The following is a 23,220-nucleotide window of genomic DNA, read 5'->3' as shown; positions in this document are numbered from 1 at the left end:
TTGAATAGCTGCTGGCACCTCTCCCCAGCCTGTCTACTAGATGAGACATAAGTTTAAAGAGATACCCCACCCCATTTTTGTTTAGTTCCCCCCTCCGCCCCCAACCCAAACCACCCGTACCATTACATTTTGTCCTTGATTAAGTGATTATCCTTCGTGTGATGGCTGTGTGTGGATCTGCACTGTTTGACTATGCCCTGCAGGTCATGGAGAAGAATTTCAAACAAAAAATAGAATAAAATACCTCTTCGTGTCTGGTAGCAGTTCGAGGGCCATGCTGTATTTATGAGCATTTGTGGGTTTAATGTTTTAGGCTTCTTATGACAGTTCCTCTGCAGTTTTATGTGTTGTTTGAGTTTGTAATGCATCCAATCCATGCAAATGCTCTATCAGAGTTTACAGAAAAATAATGGGATTCACCAAGGTTGTCTCTTTCAGCTCCTAAGAAAAGAAACAAATAATGAATGGCATCAGCATTCCCAGCAGCTTTTACGGAATGATAAAGTCTTTGGTGCGCATGTTTAATGTAACAATTCTCTAATTAGTTGTGTGATAAAAACAAGCACATCTGTAAGACAGTCGAGCAAGGGGGAAACACTTCCATTCGCTACCTGCTTAATCCCTGCAATTTTTAAATGGAGTCTGGCATAAACGCACAGAAGGGAATAGCCAACTCTTGATTGACAGGCCTTGTCAGTGTATTGTCTTAATTACCCCCTCCTCCTCATCCAACACCACCATCATCTCAACGAGAAGGGTTGGAATAAAAAGAAAAACACAATTAACAGGAAGCATTTAAAGGGAGAGAGATTATTTACTGGGGCTCATCCATTGTAGACAGCAGCGGTCCTGAGAGACGCACGTGCCCATCAGCTTGGGGGGAACCAAGCAATCTAATTAAAGTGGAGATGATCTTGTGTTCATTCAGTGGCGACATTACTGTAATAATTTCTAACGGTGTTAAGGTCAAAACAATGTTGTGAATTGTTTTTGTCAAGGACAGGAAGGACCTTACAGTAGAGCATTTTGAATGGAAACAGCAATGCTTAATTATGTTTATGATCCATACATGACTGGAGTCACAGTGGAGAACAAGAGGGTTCCCTTTCAGACAACAACGAACATGGGAGTAAGTGCGCTCCTTGTAAAGAAGGTTAACGTGAAACAAATTAATACCATGATAAGTAAAATGAGACATGGTTGACCTGTAAACAACAATGAAAAAATAGTGGAGAGTAGTGTTAGTTTGTTAGCAGGCTACTTTCTGGTTAATGGAGCCAACAAGGTGTTCTGCCATCTGTATTCTAGTGAAAACAGTTACAAAAGTTTCAAAAAGAGCAAATAAATCCTACCAAAGGTGAAATACAGCGGAACCTCGTTTTTTTAGGATTAATCCGTTCCAAAGGGTCCGTCTAAAGCCAAAATGTATGAAAACAGAAACAATTTTCCCATGGGAAACAATGTAAATCCAATCCATTCCAGACACCCAAGAATGAAGAAAGACTAAGAAAAAGACTTTTTATATAGAGCTGTTGTAGTTTTACATGCAAAAACAATTCAAAATGCTTATAAATGTATATAAACAACAAATGAAAGGAATAAATGAACATTTAACATCACTTTTTGGGAATGATACAAATGAACTAGTTTGTGTAACATTCTCATTTGAGTTACCTTACAGGATGCCATAATATTGTGTCAATCAGGGCTGTCTACACTTTTTACTGAAAAATGAAAGGATGCAAGGGCCACTTTGATATTTTGTCATGTAGATGATGCTAAATCAAAAAATGCATCTCAGCTTTGTGATATAGGTGAAAAGGAATATTATTAGTATGAACTTTGCTCCTTTTTTCCCATTTTTGCTGTTGTTTTTGTATTTTCCAAATATTTCAACTTTCTTTTTAAATAATATTTGTACATTTTATTTTCTTGCCAGAGAAATACTTTATTTGTATAATATCTTGACTCCATTCTCATATTATAACTCGTTTCCCTTGTTTTCTTGTTAGAATACAACTTTTTTGTCTTAACATTATGACTATACACTAGGTCCCCAACATCCGACTAGCGAACATTCGCGGATACGAACACAAGCCGACTGGTCTATATTTTATTTTATTTTGCCTTGTAGTCGCTCAATCAGTATTTATACTGCTACTGTACATGCTTGACCAGTAGAGGGCACTGTGACACTGCTAATGGGACCAACAGAGGAAGAGTTAGACGCTGGGGAGATAAAGGACAACCCGGACAGAGCGTGTGATTAAAGTTTATGAAGAGTTAATCGGCCTGCTTAATTCTACACCACCCACAGAACACTACCTCTTTTAGAAGAGTCTAACGACGACGATTTGTCCTTTTTTTCAATATCTCCTCCTCCTCTACCACAACGACGTATGCTTGGCCACTCCTCTTCAAAGGTAAATAACATTTATCATTACGTATTATTATATCATTTTTATTATTGTTTTTTTCAATAATTATCCTTGTTTAATATTACTACTGCATCCAAACTCATATTTACATACATACGCATATACTGTATATGTATACATGTACATGTAGTACCTATATCATTGGTAATATTACCTTTTACCCGACTTAAGAACAATTTGACATAAGAACGGTCGTCTGGAACCAATTGTGTTTGTTAGTTGGGGACTTAGTGTATTTTCATAAAATTAGAGCTGTTTTTCTTCCTGTTTTTCTGCTGTTGGTGTTTTTTTTGTATTTTCCAACTATTTCAGCTCTCTGACTTTCTTCCCATAATATGTTGACTTTATTCTTGGAACAGTATAACTTTTTTTCCACAATTTAATTTTCCAAAAATTACAACTTTATTCATTTTGTCTCTTTCTCATAAGATTATAACTTCCTTTCTCTTTAGTATTTCAACTTTATTCTATTAAAATTATGTTATTTTTCCTCAAAATGTTACGTTACTCTCATAAATTATGACTTTTTCTCTTTAGATGACTTTTTCTCTTAATATTTTGACTTTATTCTTGTACTACTGCTAGTTTCCATTCTTGCTGTCATTTTTTTTTTTTTGTTTGTCAGTTTTCTTTGTTGGGTCCCCGGGCCCAACAAAAACGGGGGCATTCAAAAACCGAAGTTCTGCTGTAAATGTGTTCTTTTGTTTGTCCACCCATGTGTTCGCAGGCTTAAGACACAGGATTGTACCATTATTCATTCATGATTAGGGGAGAACCATTCCATTGCGACCCAATAAACAGAAAATGTGTCTTACAAAAGTGATGCTGCATGTGTTTGTCCATGTGTTTGTTCCTTAGGTGTGGGAGGGACGTATTGTGACTCAAAGAGCTGTTGGTTTGTCTCTCTGTTTGCTGGCTAGCTGGCTACTTCTTGGTTGATGAAGGATGATATCAGACGGCCGGACGAACCTATTTTGATTCAGGGTTGGAATGAGATCCACTATTGAAAAGATGAAAAGTGCTAATGAAAGCATGGAGGACTGTATTTCTGTTTGTTTTTGTGTGTTTGTTAGTTAACAAGCTACGTCCTGGTTTATGGAGAATGACGTTCAGAACCAACATAATGGCTTCTTCCATGGCACCCAACGTTTTATGGCACCTGGCTGTGTAGTTTTCATCAAGCAAAACAATACCTCTCACCTCTGAGCTCCTGTGCTTGGCAGAGGTAATTTCCAACGAGAAAGGTGCAGATTCAAAGACGAGGGCTTTTACTTTGAACGAGGGGGAACCAAATGAGAGTGTGGCTCTTTGGTCCTCGGGTCATCTAGCAGGTGGGAATGAGATGAAGCAGAGCGAGTGAGTTGGGGGAAGAAACGGTAACATGTGGGCCAAATTAGAAAGGTAATCCAGCGGTCCTTGGAAAGTGTTTGAGGATGTGGGAGGCAGATCTCCTATTGGTGAGGAGCAGCAGGTTAGTGTGTCAGCAGGGAGTCCACATGAGAATGATTAGAGGAGCAGGTGCCTCTTTGAGCTCTGCTCTTTAGCACTCAATGGACCCTCATTAATCTTACATTGTCATCAGATGATACCTTATGAGCTTGTCACATTCCTGCTTGTATGTGGTTTGTTTCACATGTAGAATATTTGGCTGTCATTACCGTTATGGACGAGTCCTTCATTACAGCCTTGAGCTCGGAATTTGTGGCGTGCTCTGCGAGGGGAGAAAGACAAAAGAAGGGCCCCTTAATCACTCTAAGTGGATTACCTCACCTTCCACATGACATCATGCTCGGCCTGCAACATATTATAGATCATATTTATTATTTGACAATATCAGGGTATAAAAATCATCTGAGCTGCAGATTTAAACATCAGCAGGCCAACAAAGGATCATAACGTAACAAAATGTTGAAGAAAGCCAAACTCGTGCGAGGGAGACATGTTTGAGAATTGATTCAACGCTACTTTAGCTCCCCTATTCATCCTTTCCACCAACTGTTTTTGGACAAACACGAGCATATTAAACAGGCGTGTATGTCACTTTGAAGAAAAGCCAGCAGTTTTGGGTGCCACGTTAGAGTCATCAGACCACGTTGGGGTTTTTAAGCTCCTCCAGCTGTACGGTGAAGTGGAAGATCTGTTTTTTCACGCCACTGCTTCCACTTTGCTTCTTAGCATTTCAGCACTGTTGTGTGCGGCCCTCATGGCAGTTTAGCAGGATTTCTTTCACCACAAGCGCTTTACTGTGGAACCTCTGTCCACCGAGGTCTTGCGATTTGAAATTCATTCAAAGACTTTAGCTTTTTCTTGGGCTTTTTCTTCCAAAAGAGAAGACCTAATGTTACATCAAGTAGTAAGCCACAAATATTATAGCTTCTGAGGTAGTTTCTGTGTAAAAGCGTATTCGCAAATGCCGGGACTGGAGTAATTTATATAATTATAATTTACATAATACAGCAAATGTTGTATCTTCTGTTACGCCGCTCATGCAGCAAGTTTGCCCGATCTCTGTGTGAAAGAGGATACTATGTCTAAGAGGCGGATTTCTAAATGTGTGTTTATAAATGTGTTGTTTTTGCTGTTTGTTCACATTACATCATTTTTGAAGCCTAGAAACCGAAATATAAGAAAAGTAGTCTCAAAAATTGAAGTTTTTAAAAGGGATCGTGTTAGAATTCCTGTGTAAATGCTAAAAATAGCATCAGAAGTAGTCTGTGAAAGCGTATTCACACGTGCTGCGTATTCACAAGTGCTACAAATGAGGTTTAACACCCAAAACTCAGTTCTTCTGCCCTGTTGTGTTGAAAGGAAGTATTTATATACGTTACACCAGAGTGGCCGTGTAAAGGTACACATAGTTATGGCAATGCTTGGTTATGTGTGACAGGCACACGCAAATATATGCTGAATCTGTATTAAGGCTGTGATGCAACAGGTTTGCAGAATCTCTGTGTGACAGAATCTGCATTTATTTAAATATGCTACTTTTAAAATTGCCTGTAAAAATATTCTGATGGCAACAGTTCGACATTTTTTTTTTCCATTCGTTAAGACCTAAAATGCAGTGTAGTGTGTCCCCATCGTGCATTTCTTATGTTTATTAAGGTCGTACAGGTGCTCATTTTGCATTGGAAATTTGTAATTAATGTACATAATATGAGTTACGTGCTGATGAAAAATACAAAAACGAATAAGACAATATAAATATTAATATCTGTCCACTGAACTGTATTATAAATGTATTTTCTATATGATTCCAATCGAGAAGAAGCGGCATAGAAGATGGATGGATTCCAATCGTTTTTAACATTTTCTAAAGTAAAAATCGTAAAGTGAGGGCACCGTGAGTGAGGCTTCTTGGCTTAGTGCGCAGGCCCCACCTATTCCCACCTCATGGCGCCCGACAGTTTCTGTTTGTCAGCTTGTGGCCAATAATATAACGTTGCAGAAACATTTATTAGACACCATGACTTTCTACAGCCTGTGCAATGTCTTTAATGTAAGTGGGACATCATTGTTCTTGCTAATCAGACAATAGAATACATAGAAATGTCTTGTAAAATGTACTTTGTAAAAGTTAAGAACATCATTTTACAAATAAATACATAAATAAATCGGTGTAAGTATCTGAAAACATTTTGAAAACTTTTTTTTAATCAAAGTGAATTATTCTCCTCATTTTTTGGTTAACCTGTATCAGGTTAACCTGTATCAACATTTAAAAATTCTAAAGGAGTCAGTGCCTTACCAGCCAAGAACCTCACCGCATGTCACTCCATAATCTACATTGTTTCAAGTTTTTGTATAATGTTTGTAATATACACGTGCGTCAATGTAACAATTTCAATATAATATCAATAATTTCATGAAAAATGACATTTTACTCATTTAAAAAAGTCTAAAGGACTACAATAATATCCCAGAGTCAGTGTCTTATAAATGGTTAATGCTGTAAATCTAAACTGCTAACTTTTAAAAACTATACTTTATGTGCTTTCCCCAAACTTTTTCCTGCGTGAAAGACATCCTCACTCTCTCCGCCGGATGGAGGTGTGGGTGGCTTGCGGAGGACCAGTAATGATTTACAAATAATAAGTGGAAGAATGAGCAAATCAATAAATCAGAAGATCTCTGGCTATTCGCACGGCAACCTTATTTTATTTTTATCTCACTTTATTCATCTAAGTTGTTTTATTTGTTTTCACCTCTCCGAGGCAGGAGCAGGAATCCCAAATTATCCAGGGGGGTTAGGGTGCGTCGTGCCCCTAAGCCCTGAGCCCCCATAGTGGAGGTAACATATTCAATGGCCCGGGGCGAGTGGAGGAGAGGAGCGGCCCTGCTGCATACTGATGGTGGCCAGAGGAGCCCATAATTGGAGCTGTGGAGGAGAGGGGAGAGGAGGGCAAGCACTGAGAGGTGATTGCTTTGTTTTCTCTCTTCCTGTCTGCAAGCCTCTAACTCCTCCCCCCTCCTACATCACCCCCATCACCCCTCCCTACTTCGCTCCAAGTACAGCAATGGAGGAATTGAATACTGAGATACTTGCTAATTGGTCTCTTGCTGCTTGCTTAAAGCACTATAGACATTCTTTTTCATTTGCCTATTGGAAATAATAAACGATGTCTCTCCCTCCCTCTGTGTGTGTGTGTGTGCACTTTATTACTACATTCTGGGAACATGAACCTGATATCATACAAAGTGGGGACCTTTTCTTTTTAATGGGGACCTAAACATTGGACCCCACCAAAATAAGTGATGCAAGTCAAGATGTGTGTGTGTGTGTGTGTGTGTGTTATTACTACTTTATGGGAACATGAATCTGGTATCACACCACATGGAGACCAATTTTTCCACATGGGAACCTGTGCATGTTCAGTATTCATACTTTCTCTTTTTTTTAATATATCACATGTTCTTCCAACTTGCTGACTAAAAACCTGAAAAGGGGGTCAAAATTTACAGTTGAGGTGCACTCAAAACCTGCTTATTTTTTGCACTGTTCAATCACCTGCCCCATCATAAAAAACATGTAAAAAGATAACTGCACGATGTTAAAGTTCCCAAAAAATAGCGGCAAATAAAACATTCATGTCTGTGATAACAATCGTGATATTTGGACATCACATGATTTTTGGATATCAACACATAATTCACATTTTATTCACGTAGAATGATTTGGCCCCATAACTATAGCCTAGCTTCTTGCTGTGCAGTTGGTGTGTGTTAGAAGCAAAGCAGAAGGCATTAGAGGCGCTTCCCAAGCGAATTAACGAGCGTGACGGCGGCAGACACAAAAGGTAGCTGTTGTTATTGGATTTCCAATTTCACTGTACTTCGTCAATATTATCTTTGTAGCAGAAATTGTGTGTGTATCTTGCCAACCGCACATCAATAAAGACTTCCATTGCAAATCATTTTACAGGATGCAATTGCAGTTCATATCAGAGCCACTCAATAAAACCAAGATATTCCTGTTTTTATGTCTTTTTTTCCCTACAATATCCTGCATGAAATCATGAATCAAGAAAAGATCAAACGTTACTCAAGATTAATTTCACCTCCCTGTTTTGCCATAGGTTTTTTCTTCAGTTCAATGGTGTTTCTCACCTCAATAACCCAAAATGGAGCCGAAGAATGTTGCAAGTGCCAGCATTTTGATAACGAAGGTGAGAAACACTATTTAAGAAATAACTTGACAAAAGACAAAACAGGACAATGGTGTCCGTGTGGTGTCTCACTGCCACATCGTGTCCATAGGAACAGCCACGTGTTCAATGAAGGTAAAAGTACCCTGAAATGTTCATTTATCCCTTTCATCCGCCATTTACAGTGATGTGAAAAAGTGTTTGACCCCTTCCCGATTTCTTTTTTTTGGTTGCATGTTTGTCACACTTGTATGTTTCAGATCATCAAACAAATTTAAATATTAGTCAATGATGACACAACTGAACACAAAATGCAGTTTTCAAATGAAACTTTTTATTATTAAGGGAGAAAAATATCCAAACTACATGGCCCTGTGTGAAAAAGTGATTGCTCCCCCTGCTAAAAACTTAACTTAACTGAGATTAATTGAGATCTATTAGTCTGGAAAAGGTCATAAAGCCATTTCTAAAGCTTTGGGACTCCAGAAAACCACAGTGAGAGCCATTATCAAAAATGGCGAAAGCATGGAACAGTGGCGAACCTTCCTAGGAGTGGCCAGCCAACCAAAATGACCCCAAGAGCGCAGCGACGACTCATCCAAGAGGTCACAAAAGACCCCACAACATCAAGCCAAACAACTGCAGGCCTCACTTGCCTCAGTTAAGGTCAGTGTTCATGACTCTACCATAAGAAAGACACTGGGCAAAAACGGCCTGAATGGCAGACTTCCAAGACAAAAACTATTGCTGAACAAAAAGAACATTAAGTCTCTTCTCAATTTTGCCAGAAAACATCTTGATGATCCCCAAGACCTTTGGGAATATACTTTGTGGACTGATGAGACGAAAGTTGAACTTTTTGGAAGGTGTGTTTCCTATTACAACTGGCGTGAAAGTAACGCCGAATTTCAACAAAAGAATGTCATACTAACAGTCAAATATGGTGGTGGTAGTGTGATGATCTGGGGCTTCTTTGCTTCTTCAGAACCTGGGAGACTTGCTGTGATAAACGGAACCATGAATTCTGCTGTCTACCAAAAAATCCTGAAGGAGAATGTCTGGCCATCTGTTCGTGACCTCAAGCTGAAACAAATCTGGGTTCTGCAGCAGGACAATGATCCAAAACACACCAGCAAGTCCACCTCTGAATGGCTGAAGAAAAACAAAATGACAACTTTGGAGTGGCCTAGTCAAAGCCCTGACCTGAATCCTTATTGAGATGGCATGACCTTAAAAAGGTAGCTCATGCTGGAAAACCCTCCAATGTGGCTGAATTATAACAATTCTGCAAAGATGAGTGGCACAGAATTCCTCCACAGCGCTGTAAGAGACTCATTGCAAGTTTTCACAAAGACTTGCAGTTGTTGTTGCTAAGGGTGGCCCAATCAGTTATTAGATTTAGGGGGCAATCACTTTTTCACACAGGGCCATGTAGGTTTGGATTTGTTTCCCTTGATAATAAAAGTTTCATTTAAAAACTGCATTTTGCATTTAGTTGTGTTGACTAATATTGACTAATACTTAAATTTGTTTGATGATCTGAAACATTTAAGGTGTGACAAACATGCAAAAAATAAGAAATCAGGAAGGGGCAAACATTTTTTCACACCACTGTATTTAGAATAGTTTTATGCATGTAAAACTATAAAACAGGGGTCACCAACATGGTGCCCGCGGGCACCAGGTAGTCCCCCACGACCACATGAGGTGCCTGCAAGCCTGCTTTTCATTCAGGTTTTCAGTTAATAATGAAAGAACAGTAGAAAGAAATGTATTCTGAAATAGAAAATGTGAGTTGTGGACACCAGCATTTTGTTAATGTTCTGGTAAAACAAGCATATTCGCTTTGTTTGGGTTTAAAATAAGCTCTGAAAATAAATGTTACAAAAATGAGTAGCTCTTGGCCATTTTCATTTTGTAAAAGTAGCTCTCACAAGGAAAAACGTTGGTGACCCCTGGTATAAAACATGTTGCTGACTCATTTTTGATAGTCAACCGCAGATGACACCATAGACAGGCGACATAGCTGATGTCTGGTTGCCATTTTGTTAACTAGGTAATAGGATGCCAACACGGAAGGACGTTTTCTGATAAGAAATATATTAAGAATACAGTTGGACTCATGCACTGTATTAATAACACAACAGGTTTGTGCAGCATATTCTACTCTAACCGGAGCACGCAAACCGAGGTAAAATTGTGGCATAAATTCTTTATGTTAATCGAAAAACACTCTAACTGGGTTGGATGCTAACCAACGTTCCACTGTACTCACAAAGTGGGGACCATCCTTCCCTCATGCAGACCCAAAAGCTGGTTTCTAGCAATCAAGTCAAGGTTTGTGTGTGTGTATGTTACTCATACTTTCTGGGAACATGAATCTGGCACACTCAGAGGGGATCATTTCTTTCTGAGGAAGTAAATGTTGGTCCTCACTAAACAATGTGAAAGTCTAGCATCACTTTGTTTGTTTGGGTGTGTTTCCGTGGACGTTGTATTATTATTATTACTTTCTGGGAACATGAATGTTAGCATACTCCCAAAGTGGGGAAATACTTTTATGAGGACCTAAAAGTTGGTCTCTACCAAACCAAGCTAGAGATGCAAGTATGTGTGTGTGCGTTCACGTTATTATGCATTTCTGGGAACTTATATCAAACTAACTCAGCGGGGTGCACCAAACAAAGTGAGGGATGCATGTATGTGTGCGTGTGAATGTGTGTGTGCGTGCACATACTGTAGTCAATTCAAATATTCCACCAAGCACTGTGTAGTTAATACAGAGAGAACGGCTTTAGAGGACTGTTTAAGAAACATCTGTTTTTGTTATTACAAACAAGAGGAGCGCAATCCCACATTAAAAAACCTCTGATTGTTTTCATGTTGAGGAACATTTGCATTATATCCATGACAGCCAGTCAACTGCAACGCGGGCACAGCCTGATGATGTAAATTGGTAAATACTATTTCAATCAGCGCACATCGTGACTAATTAAGTAAATTACTTTGACAAACAGCGTGGAGCTGGAGCCAGCGACGCATTCAAGCTCTTTGGTGCTGGTGGTGATCCCTCGTGTGGGTGAGGCACGACAGGGGACGCCTCAACATAAACTGTAAACAGCCTTGAACATGTAGCTAAATGAGGCAACCTACACATTGGCAGCTCCCTATATGATGCAGTACAGTTACACAACAGCCCTACAAACTACAACCACAATAATGACACATAACATAAACATATTTTAAACTGTTCTGACACTCGGAGTTAAAAACAACTTTAAAAGCCTGTAAGGTTTATAGTATATGAGTTATTACTAGGTTTAGGGCGGGAACCGGGAGTAACGGTGCAATTCTCCTGGGATCATTCAAATGTTTTTATTTCCATTCCTAGTTCCGATGCCCATTTCAACGATCGGAAGAAATAGCTGCGAAAACCAATGAAGAAGAAGCCGGCAAGCACCAGTGAAGAAGAATCTAAAAAATGTTGTCTTAAATTCATAAAAAAGCGCGGTCCGCCCAGTGCAACATTTGCAACACAATGATATCATGCAAAGGAGGTTGCAAGATCAGCATGATTAATGTGCACACATTCATAGTGCAGAAATAGCAGAGTACCTCGTCTTTGATGAGCTACGTCAGACTTTCTCAAAGCAATCAGGATCAGGGAAGTCAATAAATCACACCTGTCTCATGACAATGTAACCCAGGGTTTCAGGATGCTAGCTGATGTGGAAGTTTGGTGTAAATAAAGGACGGGAGCTATGGCTGTGGCTACGCAAATTCATCATTTCCACAGTCCCTCTCTGTTAGCAAAGGTCAAGGGACCTTTTCAACTCACACAACACACTTCCGGCCTTCAAAATAAGAGCGCTCTGGGCTACATCCTGTGTACAAAATTTGGTGGTCATAAAAAATAGCAAACAAATTGTTCTACTTTTCAAAAGTAAACATCTTTTGTGAAAGTGTAAAACCAAACCAAATAACCCTAGCCATACACCCTACATTCAAGCTGAATGGTTTGATATTTTGTACTGGTTGAAATTAGCCCTGTAAGACATTCATAGTAAAGTTGATTAAAAAAAAGTTTATATCATTAAACAATTCATTGAGAAATTCAGATATTTCATCAAAAAGTACTATGGTTAGCGCCCTCATTTAAACCATGCAAACTTTTATGACCCTGCCTTTTAAAAGCACCAGAATCGAGAATCGTTAAGAACCTGAATCGAAACAAGGAATCGAAACCGGAATCGTTCAAATTCAAACGATGCCCAACGGTATTTATGACCTAGTTCAGGGGTCACCAACACAGTGCCCGCGGGCACCAGGTAGTCCCCCCACGACCACATGAGGCGCCCACAGGCCTGCTTTGCATTCACGTTTTCAGTTAATAATGTGAGAACACTAAAATAAAATGTGAGTTGTGGATACCAGCATTTTGTGACTGTTTTGGTAAAACAAGCACATTTGATTTGTTTGGGTTGAAATAAGGTATGAAAATCATTTCTACAAAAATGAGTAGCTCGTGGCCATTTTCATTTTCTAAACGTAGCTCTCGCAAGAAAAAACGTTGGTGACCCCTGACCTAGTTTGTTAAAGCTTATGTATACCATTAGACAAAATCATAACGTCCTTTCCAAAAAGTGAGCCCTCAGTTATTGCTGAAAACTCGAAGTAATCTCTATATGCTTATCAATGATGTATAAAGAGTTAATAACCTGCTTTCTATGAGTGATATCGTTGTAAAGGCAGGTAGAGTGTCAAAAAAGGTACGAACAAATAAATAATAAACTTCACAGGGTATATTGTGGTGTTTCCGCCACTGGACTCCCTAAAGAGTCATCACAGAGCTTGAGTTAAAACATCCAGTGTAATTACTCTGCTGTAATCTTTTCTCTTTTCTAATTGATCCAGCAGTTTTTCCCCTGCATGCATTTTTATGTTTGGGATGAGAAATGAGAGTTTTGCATGCATTGCCTGAGAGCATGAAGGCCTATGCAGGAGCTGATAATTAGCCGCTCTGCTTAATGGGGCCTGATAGAAGTGCTTGTGTTGCTACAGGACTCTCCAGTGTCGTCATGTGGCCCAGCCTGGAGGAGGAAGTACTTTTGTCATTAGTGTCCTCACATCCAGTTCAACCATCATCACACCTTCACTTTGCATTTAGTAACAGTACGCGTGTGTAGACTGGATATTGATAGCTATCGTATAGCACCAGTATAGCTTTATCATAAGAAATAACATAATTTTTGCTGTTTTTGTGGTTGTTGTACCACAGGCCGAAGAAAACAAACAAGCCACCGGCCACAAATGGACACGCAACCACAATTCTCATTGCCTACTTTAGCTTGTTAGCGTCCATCATCGCCAGTGAATGGTAGTAATTTACGAGAAGGAGGGAGTGTTACTGCGGCTGGAAATAATAGATGTTTTACAACCCTGAGTTTTATTGCAGAAATCAGAGGAAAAGAGGTTCAGCTGTATGAACGAGTCTTATACACACAAGAAATAATGTCCTACAAGCCGAACAATGACGGCCTTTATGGTCTGTGCACACAACCGTTCTAAATAATAGAACATAAGTAACTACATATACAATATAATAGTCATTGCACCCAGTTAGGAAACAAATTACATCTCAGAAAGCACTAATTCGTGACAGTACCACATACAGGAAGAAGACTCTGTCCTAAACTCTCATTTAGGACATAATAGAAATGAAATCTTATTATATTTAAACAACCTTAATGTACAACACAATCATCAAATGTTGCAAGTACCGCCTGGCATCATTAGACGGCTTAAATGCCCTCTCCGAAAACAGGATATATGAATGCGACACAAGCAACTCCACGTCTGTCCATCGTCTTGCTGAGCAGAAAGAGAGGACGTTTATTAAACATCTGCACATTAAATCCTCTCTTCTTTCACTGTTTCCAATACATTCATTAACCCACATTCAACTTAGTTCAGCATAAATAAGTTCAGCATCACATTACACATTCAGCACATTTCCTGAGCTAGATTTTGTTTGACGCAACGAAGCAAATGTACAATAAACAATCGCAACATTGTATTATGTTAGCTTGCAATAAAGCATAGCTTCTACTACCATTCACATATGGTTCTCAAGTGCATCAGTTTAATTTTCTTTTCCCTTGAATTGCTTACTCCTCAAAACAATGCATGAGATTACATGTTATAACTTTCCTTTTAACCACTGTATTATTTGAAATAAACATTTCGTTCAATACGAGAGTCCTATACCACAAAACTAACAATTTGACTCTGTTAAACTTGACTAACTGGCACAAGATGGCGTCGCAGCGTGCGAACGTTGCACTGCTCCCTTTACATACCTATAATTCCTCGTATATTAATAACAGCCTCATCATTGTGCGTCCAAACGTTTCATATTCATATGACATTTAGTGACATGGCTCAATTTAGTGTTGCACCCACCTGAAAACAGGATATATTAATGAGGCACAGCCAACTTCGTCTGTCCATGGTCTTGCTAAGCAGAAAGAGGAAGCAGACAACTCACAATGCACCTGGAGCCAGTCGAGCCGCCACCCTGCCCCCTGCTGGCGAGTGCTCATTACTACCCCCCTTGTGTACAAAATAAAACGCTTTTTTAAATTATACAAACATGGTATAAACAAATCAATTATATTCTGCAATACGGCACACAATTGTGATCACACTTCAGTTGGTATCACACAAATTTACATCTGTGTTCATATATCACACACAAAACAATGAACAACTCTGTCTGTCCTTTTGTCCACGTTGGAGCAGTATTACCTGAAGCACTTTAGTCCCCGTGTTGTCCATGCACTATTGTGTTCCGGTGCCGATGCACTGAAGCGCACGACGTAATTTTGGCTTAACTCTGTGTGTTAGGCAGTTGACAAAGTATCTGACGTGAGCGCAGTGAAAATGCGTGCCGAGTACAAAAAATGTCTTCATGTTGGCATTTTTCTGGTAAATGCTCGTATAAGTCCCAATTGTACATCAGGTATGATCAATTTGACATGGTCCACTATACATTTTGTGGTCCTCCCATTCGTATTAGGGCAAGGTGTTATAATTCTCTGTCAACCAGTCAACAGACTGTAGTGTAATTCGCTCCACCCTTGCGATAACCAAACCACTGTGGTTGGCATCCAATTGGAAAACAAACAAAAACTGGTACGGTGCGCATCGTTATTCCCATTTTGCAGGTGCATCTTTCGTAAACCAATCCCAAATTTTATATTTTTGTACGGGCCAGGATTAAAACTGTTACAAATTCTGACCATGGGAAAGCGCAGGAAGTTACTGAACAAAACCAAAGTGTACCGCTTGGTGGAAACAACTCTCTATCGCTCTTCCATACAAGTCTTATTTGTAATAACTGCATGACATGCAAATATGTAAAAATATACAAGTAGCCCCTGGCTGTGAATTATGGATAACTACTAATAATCCACTTTTAGTCTCTTGTTTCTTTCGGGTTCACATTGGATCAACGTAAATCAGGTCCCAGACTGTCAGTGTTTGTGCTTGCTTCCTGCTGCGGAGGATTTCACTTTGTTATTCCATCAGTGCACTCCCTTCCTTGGGACCTCGCATATCCATATTCATCCCCAACCTATAGAATGTGTCAAATAGAGGTGTCCTAATTGTGTCCTTGATGAAAGCCTATTAATATTGAACACTTTTGCATGCTTGTGCGCCGAGACAAAAAGCATATCCTTTCACGTCTCTAATGGTACCTGATTCCCTTGGGCCGAGAGCGCTGCCGAGACTTGCCGCGGCTTGGGCCGATTCATCAAACAAAATACGGCGCTCTTTCCTCAGGAGGCGGAGAGTCACGTTGCGTTATAACACTGTTAATTAGAAGGGAATATGGGGTTCAATTATTCTTTGTATTGTTTCCTGACACATAGGAGGCTTGCAAACACTTCATTTGCTGTTTTTTTTTTTTTACTGCAGTGGTAGTCAAAGCTAATAAGCTTCTGTTTTCTACTGGGCTGCAAGTGTATCCCAAGTGGCTGTGTCTTTGAGAGAGACAATCCAGTATCCTCATGTCAACAACCTCTGATCCTGGCACAGCCATTGCTTTGCATCCCACAGCAGCACTCTTTGGCCCAAGCAAAGCTTCCGGGATGTGGGCACCATCCCAGCTGTTGTCTTCATTTTAATGCACTCAGAATAATATTAAAGCGAAAATCACTTGAATTTATTAATGTGCGGTGCCCCTCAGAGAGGTGCTTTTAAAGGCCAATGATTTAATTTCAGCTCTTAAAAAGGCCATTGTCTATTGCTGATGCTCTGAAGAGTTATTGCTGGGCTGTGCTGTGCTTCCGCTGTGTACTGCGTACCCTAAAGTGAAATATTAGTCAACTGGGCTTGGTGACAACTGTTATTAGTGACTATTTGTCTCCTTTGTTATCTCAGTCTTACCGTTATTCCTCTATTCCCAATGCTAGTGTTCAAAATCTACACGCATTGAACACTTCATTAGGTACACCTGCACCATCTAATCAATATGATCAATATGAGAGTTGTATCAAAAGTCAGAGATAACAATACTCAGGATTGACTGTCACTATCAGAGATGTATTTATTACCAGCACTAGCTTTTTATTTATGTATTTATATGTTTATTTCTACTCACTTATAGTCACACTGTACATCAATCAGGATTTTAGTCGTCCATAGTCTTTTTGGTAAGAAACAACACACTGACGATGTGTACGACATATGGAAGTAAAGTCAAAGTAGGTTTTGTCCTGATGAAAAGCAGCATATAAACTGGTCAGATGTTCATATTTGTAAGAAATAATATCTATATATAATGTAAAGTGAATTCATCCGTTCCGGGGTCAAACTGTCACCACCATCAGGGGCGGATCTACCATTAAGGCAAAGTAGGCAATTGCCTTAGGCCTCCAACCAGCTGCCCTCGCCCCAACCAGCACGGGCCAGGGCAACCACAGCCAGCAGCACCCCCAACTATGTTCATGTATAATTATGTTAGCATACTAAACAAATAACAAAACAAAACAGAAAGGCATCTGAGAGCTAAATTGGTATTAGCTTCCACCCTCTCCCCCACACTACAACTGACTGTTCATGACGACGAAAGACTGAGCAGCCAGGAATTTATGTGGGCCAGTCCAGTAGGTGGCGGTAAGGTGCCTTTAAGTTGGTTTGCGAGTCGCCATTAAACATTGAAGACGAAGAAGTCGTGCGTTTGTGAGAAGCTAAATATGAAGCTACATAAAATGAAGCGAACTTACCGGCGCACGTCCGAGAAGAGGAAACGACGATAGGATGCCAAAAAAAAAAAAAATTGCCTCATTATCAAAGAGCTCGAGATTTTTTACAAAGTTGTTAGAAAAAATGTAAACAAGCCGGCGCTAACTACCGCGGATTGTGAGCCGAGTTCCAGTCGGCAGAGTTTGATGCCGTGAGCGCACTGTGTGTACAGTAGTTATGACTGTTGCCATGTATTGTTTAGTAATTGCTTTTGTTCCATTGTAATTGTTCATCTTCACCCTCAATACATACAGTCTCTTTCTCCTTCTCTCTGCAGCACACACATGCACACATGTGGATTGTTTTTGGTCAAAAATAAATATCTGGCATTTTGACATACACTGGTTTAATATCTGAAACTTTATTCTGTCATTCTGTTCACCTCGTATTAGTTTAGTGCGAGGTTATATTTTGATAGGGCCTTTGAGGCTGCCTTTCCTGCTTTTTTGTGGCATATGAAGACGGCCCCTGGCTATGTTCGCCTTAGGCCCCAAAAGTCCACCACTGACCACATAAATCCTTTATGAACTGTCATACAAGAGTAAAAATAAGTTAACCACTATATTAAAAAACTATTTAAAAATAAAACACAACATCGGAGTAGGATTTAAGGAAGGACATTGTATCTGTCATACAAATGTAGAAAGAAGTTCATCCCTGTGTGGTATTACTTAATATTAGAGCTGTCAAAAGATTAAAATAGTTAATTGTGATTAATCACATTTCGTCCATAGTTAACATTTAACATTTCACATTTAATCACAGATAGAAATACGTTTTTATCTGTAATAAGTAGGGATGTAAATCTCTTTGTGGTAAATGATTTGATACGCAACTACAATAACTACATAACATTTTGGAAATATAGGACATTATTTTATTAATAAACTCATATACCTTTAGAATTCCCCCAGTTTTTGCACGTTTAAGGCGAGCGGCATTTTGTCCCACTTTGACGGTCCTTGAAAGCACCTTCTAATATTGTCCCACGCTACACAGATAGACTACTATACTGTATTTTCCCCTTTTGCATTCACCTCCTATTTGGTCCCAAATGCTGATACTGTGTGTGAATGCAGAAAGGTAGGATTTGATTACCTTATTGAGTGCTAATGTGCATATTTGTTCGGTACACAACCTCTCTGGAACACAAAGTCCAGGCTCGTACTGGTGGATGGTAGGTCTGTATTCATTTAGCGCTTTTAATTTCATGTTGTTTCTGTCATAGTTGTACACAATACATATTAAGTAAGATAAATTTAATTGCTATAATGTACGTATGTTTTACTTATGTGTTGATGACTAAATAGTGCGCTGTTAATGCTACCTAAGCCATGGTCACATTGACAAAAGCCCCCAAAAAGCTGTCCTCGGCTATGCCTGCCGTTAACTAGCAGCTCGTATATAAATTTTAGCTTGCAGTTCAATGCAAAAAATCAGCCGAGATAAAGTTTGCATCTAAATAAAACACTCGTATGCCAAGGTAGCACTGTATAAATGACAATAAAAAAACACTGGCAGTGCTTCAGCACCTTCTTGTTTCTCTCTGGCAAGTCGACGTACTGTGTGTCAATTCTAATCACAGCAACAGTAGCTACAAATACCTTTGGTCTCATTGTGAGAGCCATCTGCCAGGGCTTTGATGGTAAATTTGCCAATCAAAATACCCTTTCCTTTGCCCATTTCTGCTCAATATTTGTTCCCGCTCGTGGCTCCACAGTCACCACTACTTTCTCAAACTATGGTGTGGGCCGAGGATCAAAGAGGACATGCGCACGTTAATCGCGCATCAAAAAAAAAAATGGTGCTATTAAAGGAAACGTTTCCGTTAACGCGTTATTACTGCGTTAACTTTGACATCCCTACTTAATATTAAAAATAAATTACATACTCAACATTAACTTATTTTATTGTTACTGAAGATGTAATGTTATCTTAGCAATCTTACATTGAGCAGCCAAACAGTATTTCCTGGTTCCACGGTTGCTATCACTCGCTGTCGTCACTGGCATCACAAAATACTGTAAGGCAAAGGACAAGCAAAAACACACTTGTGGAAAGAGCACATGTAAGACAGCCATGAGTCAAGTTGACTCTGACCTACTGCAATGTTCCCGAACAGGAGGCCAAGGGACACGTATAACTATGAGTAGCGGCCCATTCAAATGAAGACACAGTATTTGCCATGCACAACGAGCAGCATGGCGGGCTTTCTGCTAGTTTGATGCCTGCTCTGGGGCTGAACATCAGAGCGTCTGCAGAGAGAAAAACAGGTTGTATGGGTCCTTGCACACACACCGACAGTCTGCCTGTGGTGCTGCCTGAAGGAGTGCCATGGAAACAAGCAGTGTGACAGGCTCTGGGTGCGTGTGTGTGTGTGAAGGGAGGGAGGGGGGTCGTCCGCCACAGCTGCAGGCGCTTCCGTCTTGACAGCCTGATGAAGACATCACTGCCGCACCATGAACAACAACTACCAAAGAATTAAAAAAACACACACTCAGTAATCAGACAATGTTAACTGCTGTGACGCTCTGTTCATTAGCAGCTTGTAAAACATCCAGGGACTATACCGCCCCGCTACCCCGTAGAAACAGCACCAGCACTGCCTTCTGGGACCAGATTGCTCCGGAGACTTCATCTGCAGAGAGTTGCCACCATCCCTGGGAGAAAAAACATTTATAAATAATTCCGAAAATATAATTAGTCATCTTCACAGAGCAGCTTGTGTAGGCCGTAAGAGCAGTGGTCCGTGCAACAGCTGCTGTAACCCTGTCAGACTCTTCTTTATGATCCATTGGCTGTGAAAGATACAGAGGACATTCTGTCCATAACCTCAGTGACACTGACTGGCAAACATTTGACAGCTCACAACTATACTCGTATATCAAGTTATCATGTCGCATTCACCAGCGATCAACTGTAAGCCTATCTCGACATCAACTTAACAGAATTAAAATTATACAGCACTAAATCACAATAGAAGTTATTGTAAGAGTATGGAGGGATCGCCACCAAGCAGGAAAATATCTTGGAAAGAACCCATCTGTGCATTCATATTCTCCACTTTGCTGCAGTGGTCCCTTTTTTGCAACCCTCAGTCTCCTCTTGGACAAACACTCTGAGGGGTAAATACAGGAACGAAACAATCACAAAGAGAACAAGCTCAGGGTTCCGACTGATTCTGTATTCAGTAGGCTCTTACAGATGCAGGTTTGGACTGGACCACAGTGCTAAATCTGGTTTGGACTATTGGTCTAGATGTCCAATTGCAATTGGTTGTACAATAATATCCTGATAGCGTCTCTTAATTGGTTACACCTCTTATGGGACACAAGTTGGGTATCTTGCCAGTGATCTGATGCTATCCCTCCAATCCCACACCCGAGCACAGCCAAAACCAGGACCCCCAGGCCCCAAACAGAGCCAAGACTGAAGGAGGGGTTTGAGCCAGTGTGTGGGATTTAGCTCGTCTGAAACTCAGGGTCACCTCCACACCCCTCGTTCACTTTGAAATGGACCCCTGGTGGCAGTTCCTGGGAGAGCCAAGTGATGTCTCTATCAGCCTGTCAAAAAGAGATAGCCCGGGGCTCCACCGGGTCCCCCCGAGCCAATCAAAGTCTTCACAAAGCACAGATGGATGCTCTTTCACCACTGTGCTACTGCTGAGGAGGGGGCTGATGTGCTGTCCCCCCCACCTCATCAGATATAACCAAACGCACCATCTCACAGGGGGCCAAAGCTCAGATCAGCTCTGACTATGTTTATTTTATATCGTCAGACATTTTTCTCTGCGGTAAATAGACAAATAGATGGACAGACAGATGGACAGAAGAAATTGATGTGACAATTTAAGACATTTATTTTAAAAAAATCAATTTAATGATATCAACACAAGAACAAAATAAAACTTATACAGCAAAGTAATGGAGCATAAAATGATAGTTTACAAGTGCATTATACTACATTTAAAATCCTTACCAAAAAAGGACAGTAGTGAAAAACATACATTCGTCGTGATTATTTTATAAATCTGCTGCCATCGATGCCAACTTTTGGCTTATTATGATAGCACATGGATCAAAAGGAAAATATTGCCACAGTTTGTTTTCCATGAATTGTTAAGCTGGCATTAAATTTACCTTGGGGCAAATATCTGAAGCAAAAAAAAGTAAGCAAACCAGAAGAGATCTGAGGTAAGCCAAAGCCGACGCGCCTCATTCCTCCTCTAAATTACATCTAAAGATGAAGGCAGAGCCTCGCACTGCTCTTTTCTTTACCTCCCGGCTGCTGATTGACGGGGCCATGCACTGCCCTCCTCCTGCCGCAGCTCACACCTCCTGTCAGCCAGGGAAGCAAACACACGAGTCAGAGGGCGACTCCAGGGGTAGGGGGGCTGAGTCGAGGCACTATGGTGGGGGGCATGGGGTCGTGGGTCCGGGTGGCACCACTGCGTTGTTTGTCAGGTGGACTGGCTCAGACCCTGCTCAGGAAAGGGAGGCCAGCCTCTTATCCAACTGAGCTTACTTTTTCTTGCGTGGCTGGCTCTGGCTGGGTGCTCTCAGTGCGCTGTACTGCACCTGTAAAAACAAACAGGAGTTTGGTGGGAGGCAGGTAATCCGAGCTCAGTGGAGCGCACGGTAATAGCTCCCCTGAGGAGAGCCGGTGCAGGGGAAAAGCGAGGCGGCCTCGCATGTAATGAATCATTTTTTAAACACGGGAGCAGAGGGGATTAATCACACAGGGGAAGGATTGGAAGAGTCAAGGGTTTTGCACCAATGTGCCCCGATCACAATATTGAAAACAGACATCAACTGCTGAGATGACCTGCCAGGCCAGAAAGGGATTTGCAAACCGCAACTTAAAGTCCATTCCTGGAGAACTTTGTTAAAGTCCATGACAAACTTAAAACCAGAGTTGTTTGGGTGAAACAAGTTGACAGGTTTTCTTTACATGAAGCTTGTTTTAACAATGTTGCTTAGGGGAACACTCACACTGGGACATTTCAACTGCATTCTGATTTCAGGCTGTTTACATGTAGGGATGTCTGATAATCATCGACAGATATTATTGGCCGATATTGGCATAAAAATGAGATATCTGTTCATATCAGTACTGATTTTTCTGTGAAAATGATACTGATGCACAAGTGATGACGTGGTCCAAACCACAACAAGCTTCTTAGTTCAGTATGTCCGTGCTCTGGAATTACTTCCCAGTTTCGCCTTTGGATTGTAAATATGCAATTTGCAATGAAAGTGCTGGTAAGGCGTCGTCCTTTAATACTTCACATATGTTTTGTTAATCCTGCATTCATGCCTGACATGCTGAATGACAATAACTTCACTGATTGAGTTTTAGTTTTACTTTTCACTTTACTTTGTTTTTAAATGGATGTTTGTGCCACATACAAATGTGCAGCTTTGCAGCTTTTGTATTGTTGTCAGCATTAATACAAACCCGTGTTTAAGCCGCACCCACTGAATTTAGAGAAGATTCCCTCAAAACTTGTGGTTATGTCAGGACATATGCCACTTTCCACTATCTCACTTTTGTGCAACCGGATCATGGATAAATGAAGCCAGGATAACCAAGGTATGTCCCGATCCGATTTTCAGGATTGGTATCGGCTGCCAATCCGCTGTATTTTGAAAATCGAATAATATCGGCTTCTGCCACCAGATCGGGCCGATCCGTTCAGAAATCTAGGCCACACTCCAACATGGTAAGTGTGGTAATACGCCTCAAAGCTGGTTGCCACTCGACTCCCAACACCTGCAAGAAGAAAATGCAACACCACCATGCAGCCCTGTCCGCAGTGTACCGTGGTG

At 40.5% G+C, this 23,220-nt stretch overlaps 1 protein-coding gene across 2 annotated transcripts in view; it reads right to left on the bottom strand.

Annotated features, from left to right (window-relative positions):
- Positions 1-21,260: 21,260 nt before the first annotated feature.
- Positions 21,261-23,220, bottom strand: part of mctp2a (multiple C2 domains, transmembrane 2a) — a 50,189-nt gene continuing 48,229 nt past the window's right edge. For both annotated transcript variants that reach the window (XM_054776891.1, XM_054776892.1), the window contains one exon: positions 21,261-21,969. In XM_054776891.1, the coding sequence (XP_054632866.1) occupies positions 21,913-21,969 (57 nt within the window). In that variant the 3' untranslated portion in view covers positions 21,261-21,912. The remainder of the gene's footprint in view (positions 21,970-23,220) is intronic.

Source organism: Dunckerocampus dactyliophorus, chromosome 5 (assembly GCF_027744805.1).
Source record: "Dunckerocampus dactyliophorus isolate RoL2022-P2 chromosome 5, RoL_Ddac_1.1, whole genome shotgun sequence".
In the NCBI taxonomy this organism is placed as follows: Eukaryota; Metazoa; Chordata; class Actinopteri; order Syngnathiformes; family Syngnathidae; genus Dunckerocampus; species Dunckerocampus dactyliophorus.
Note: the sequence above shows the minus strand (reverse complement) of the source record. Positions and strands in the feature narration are given on the sequence as shown.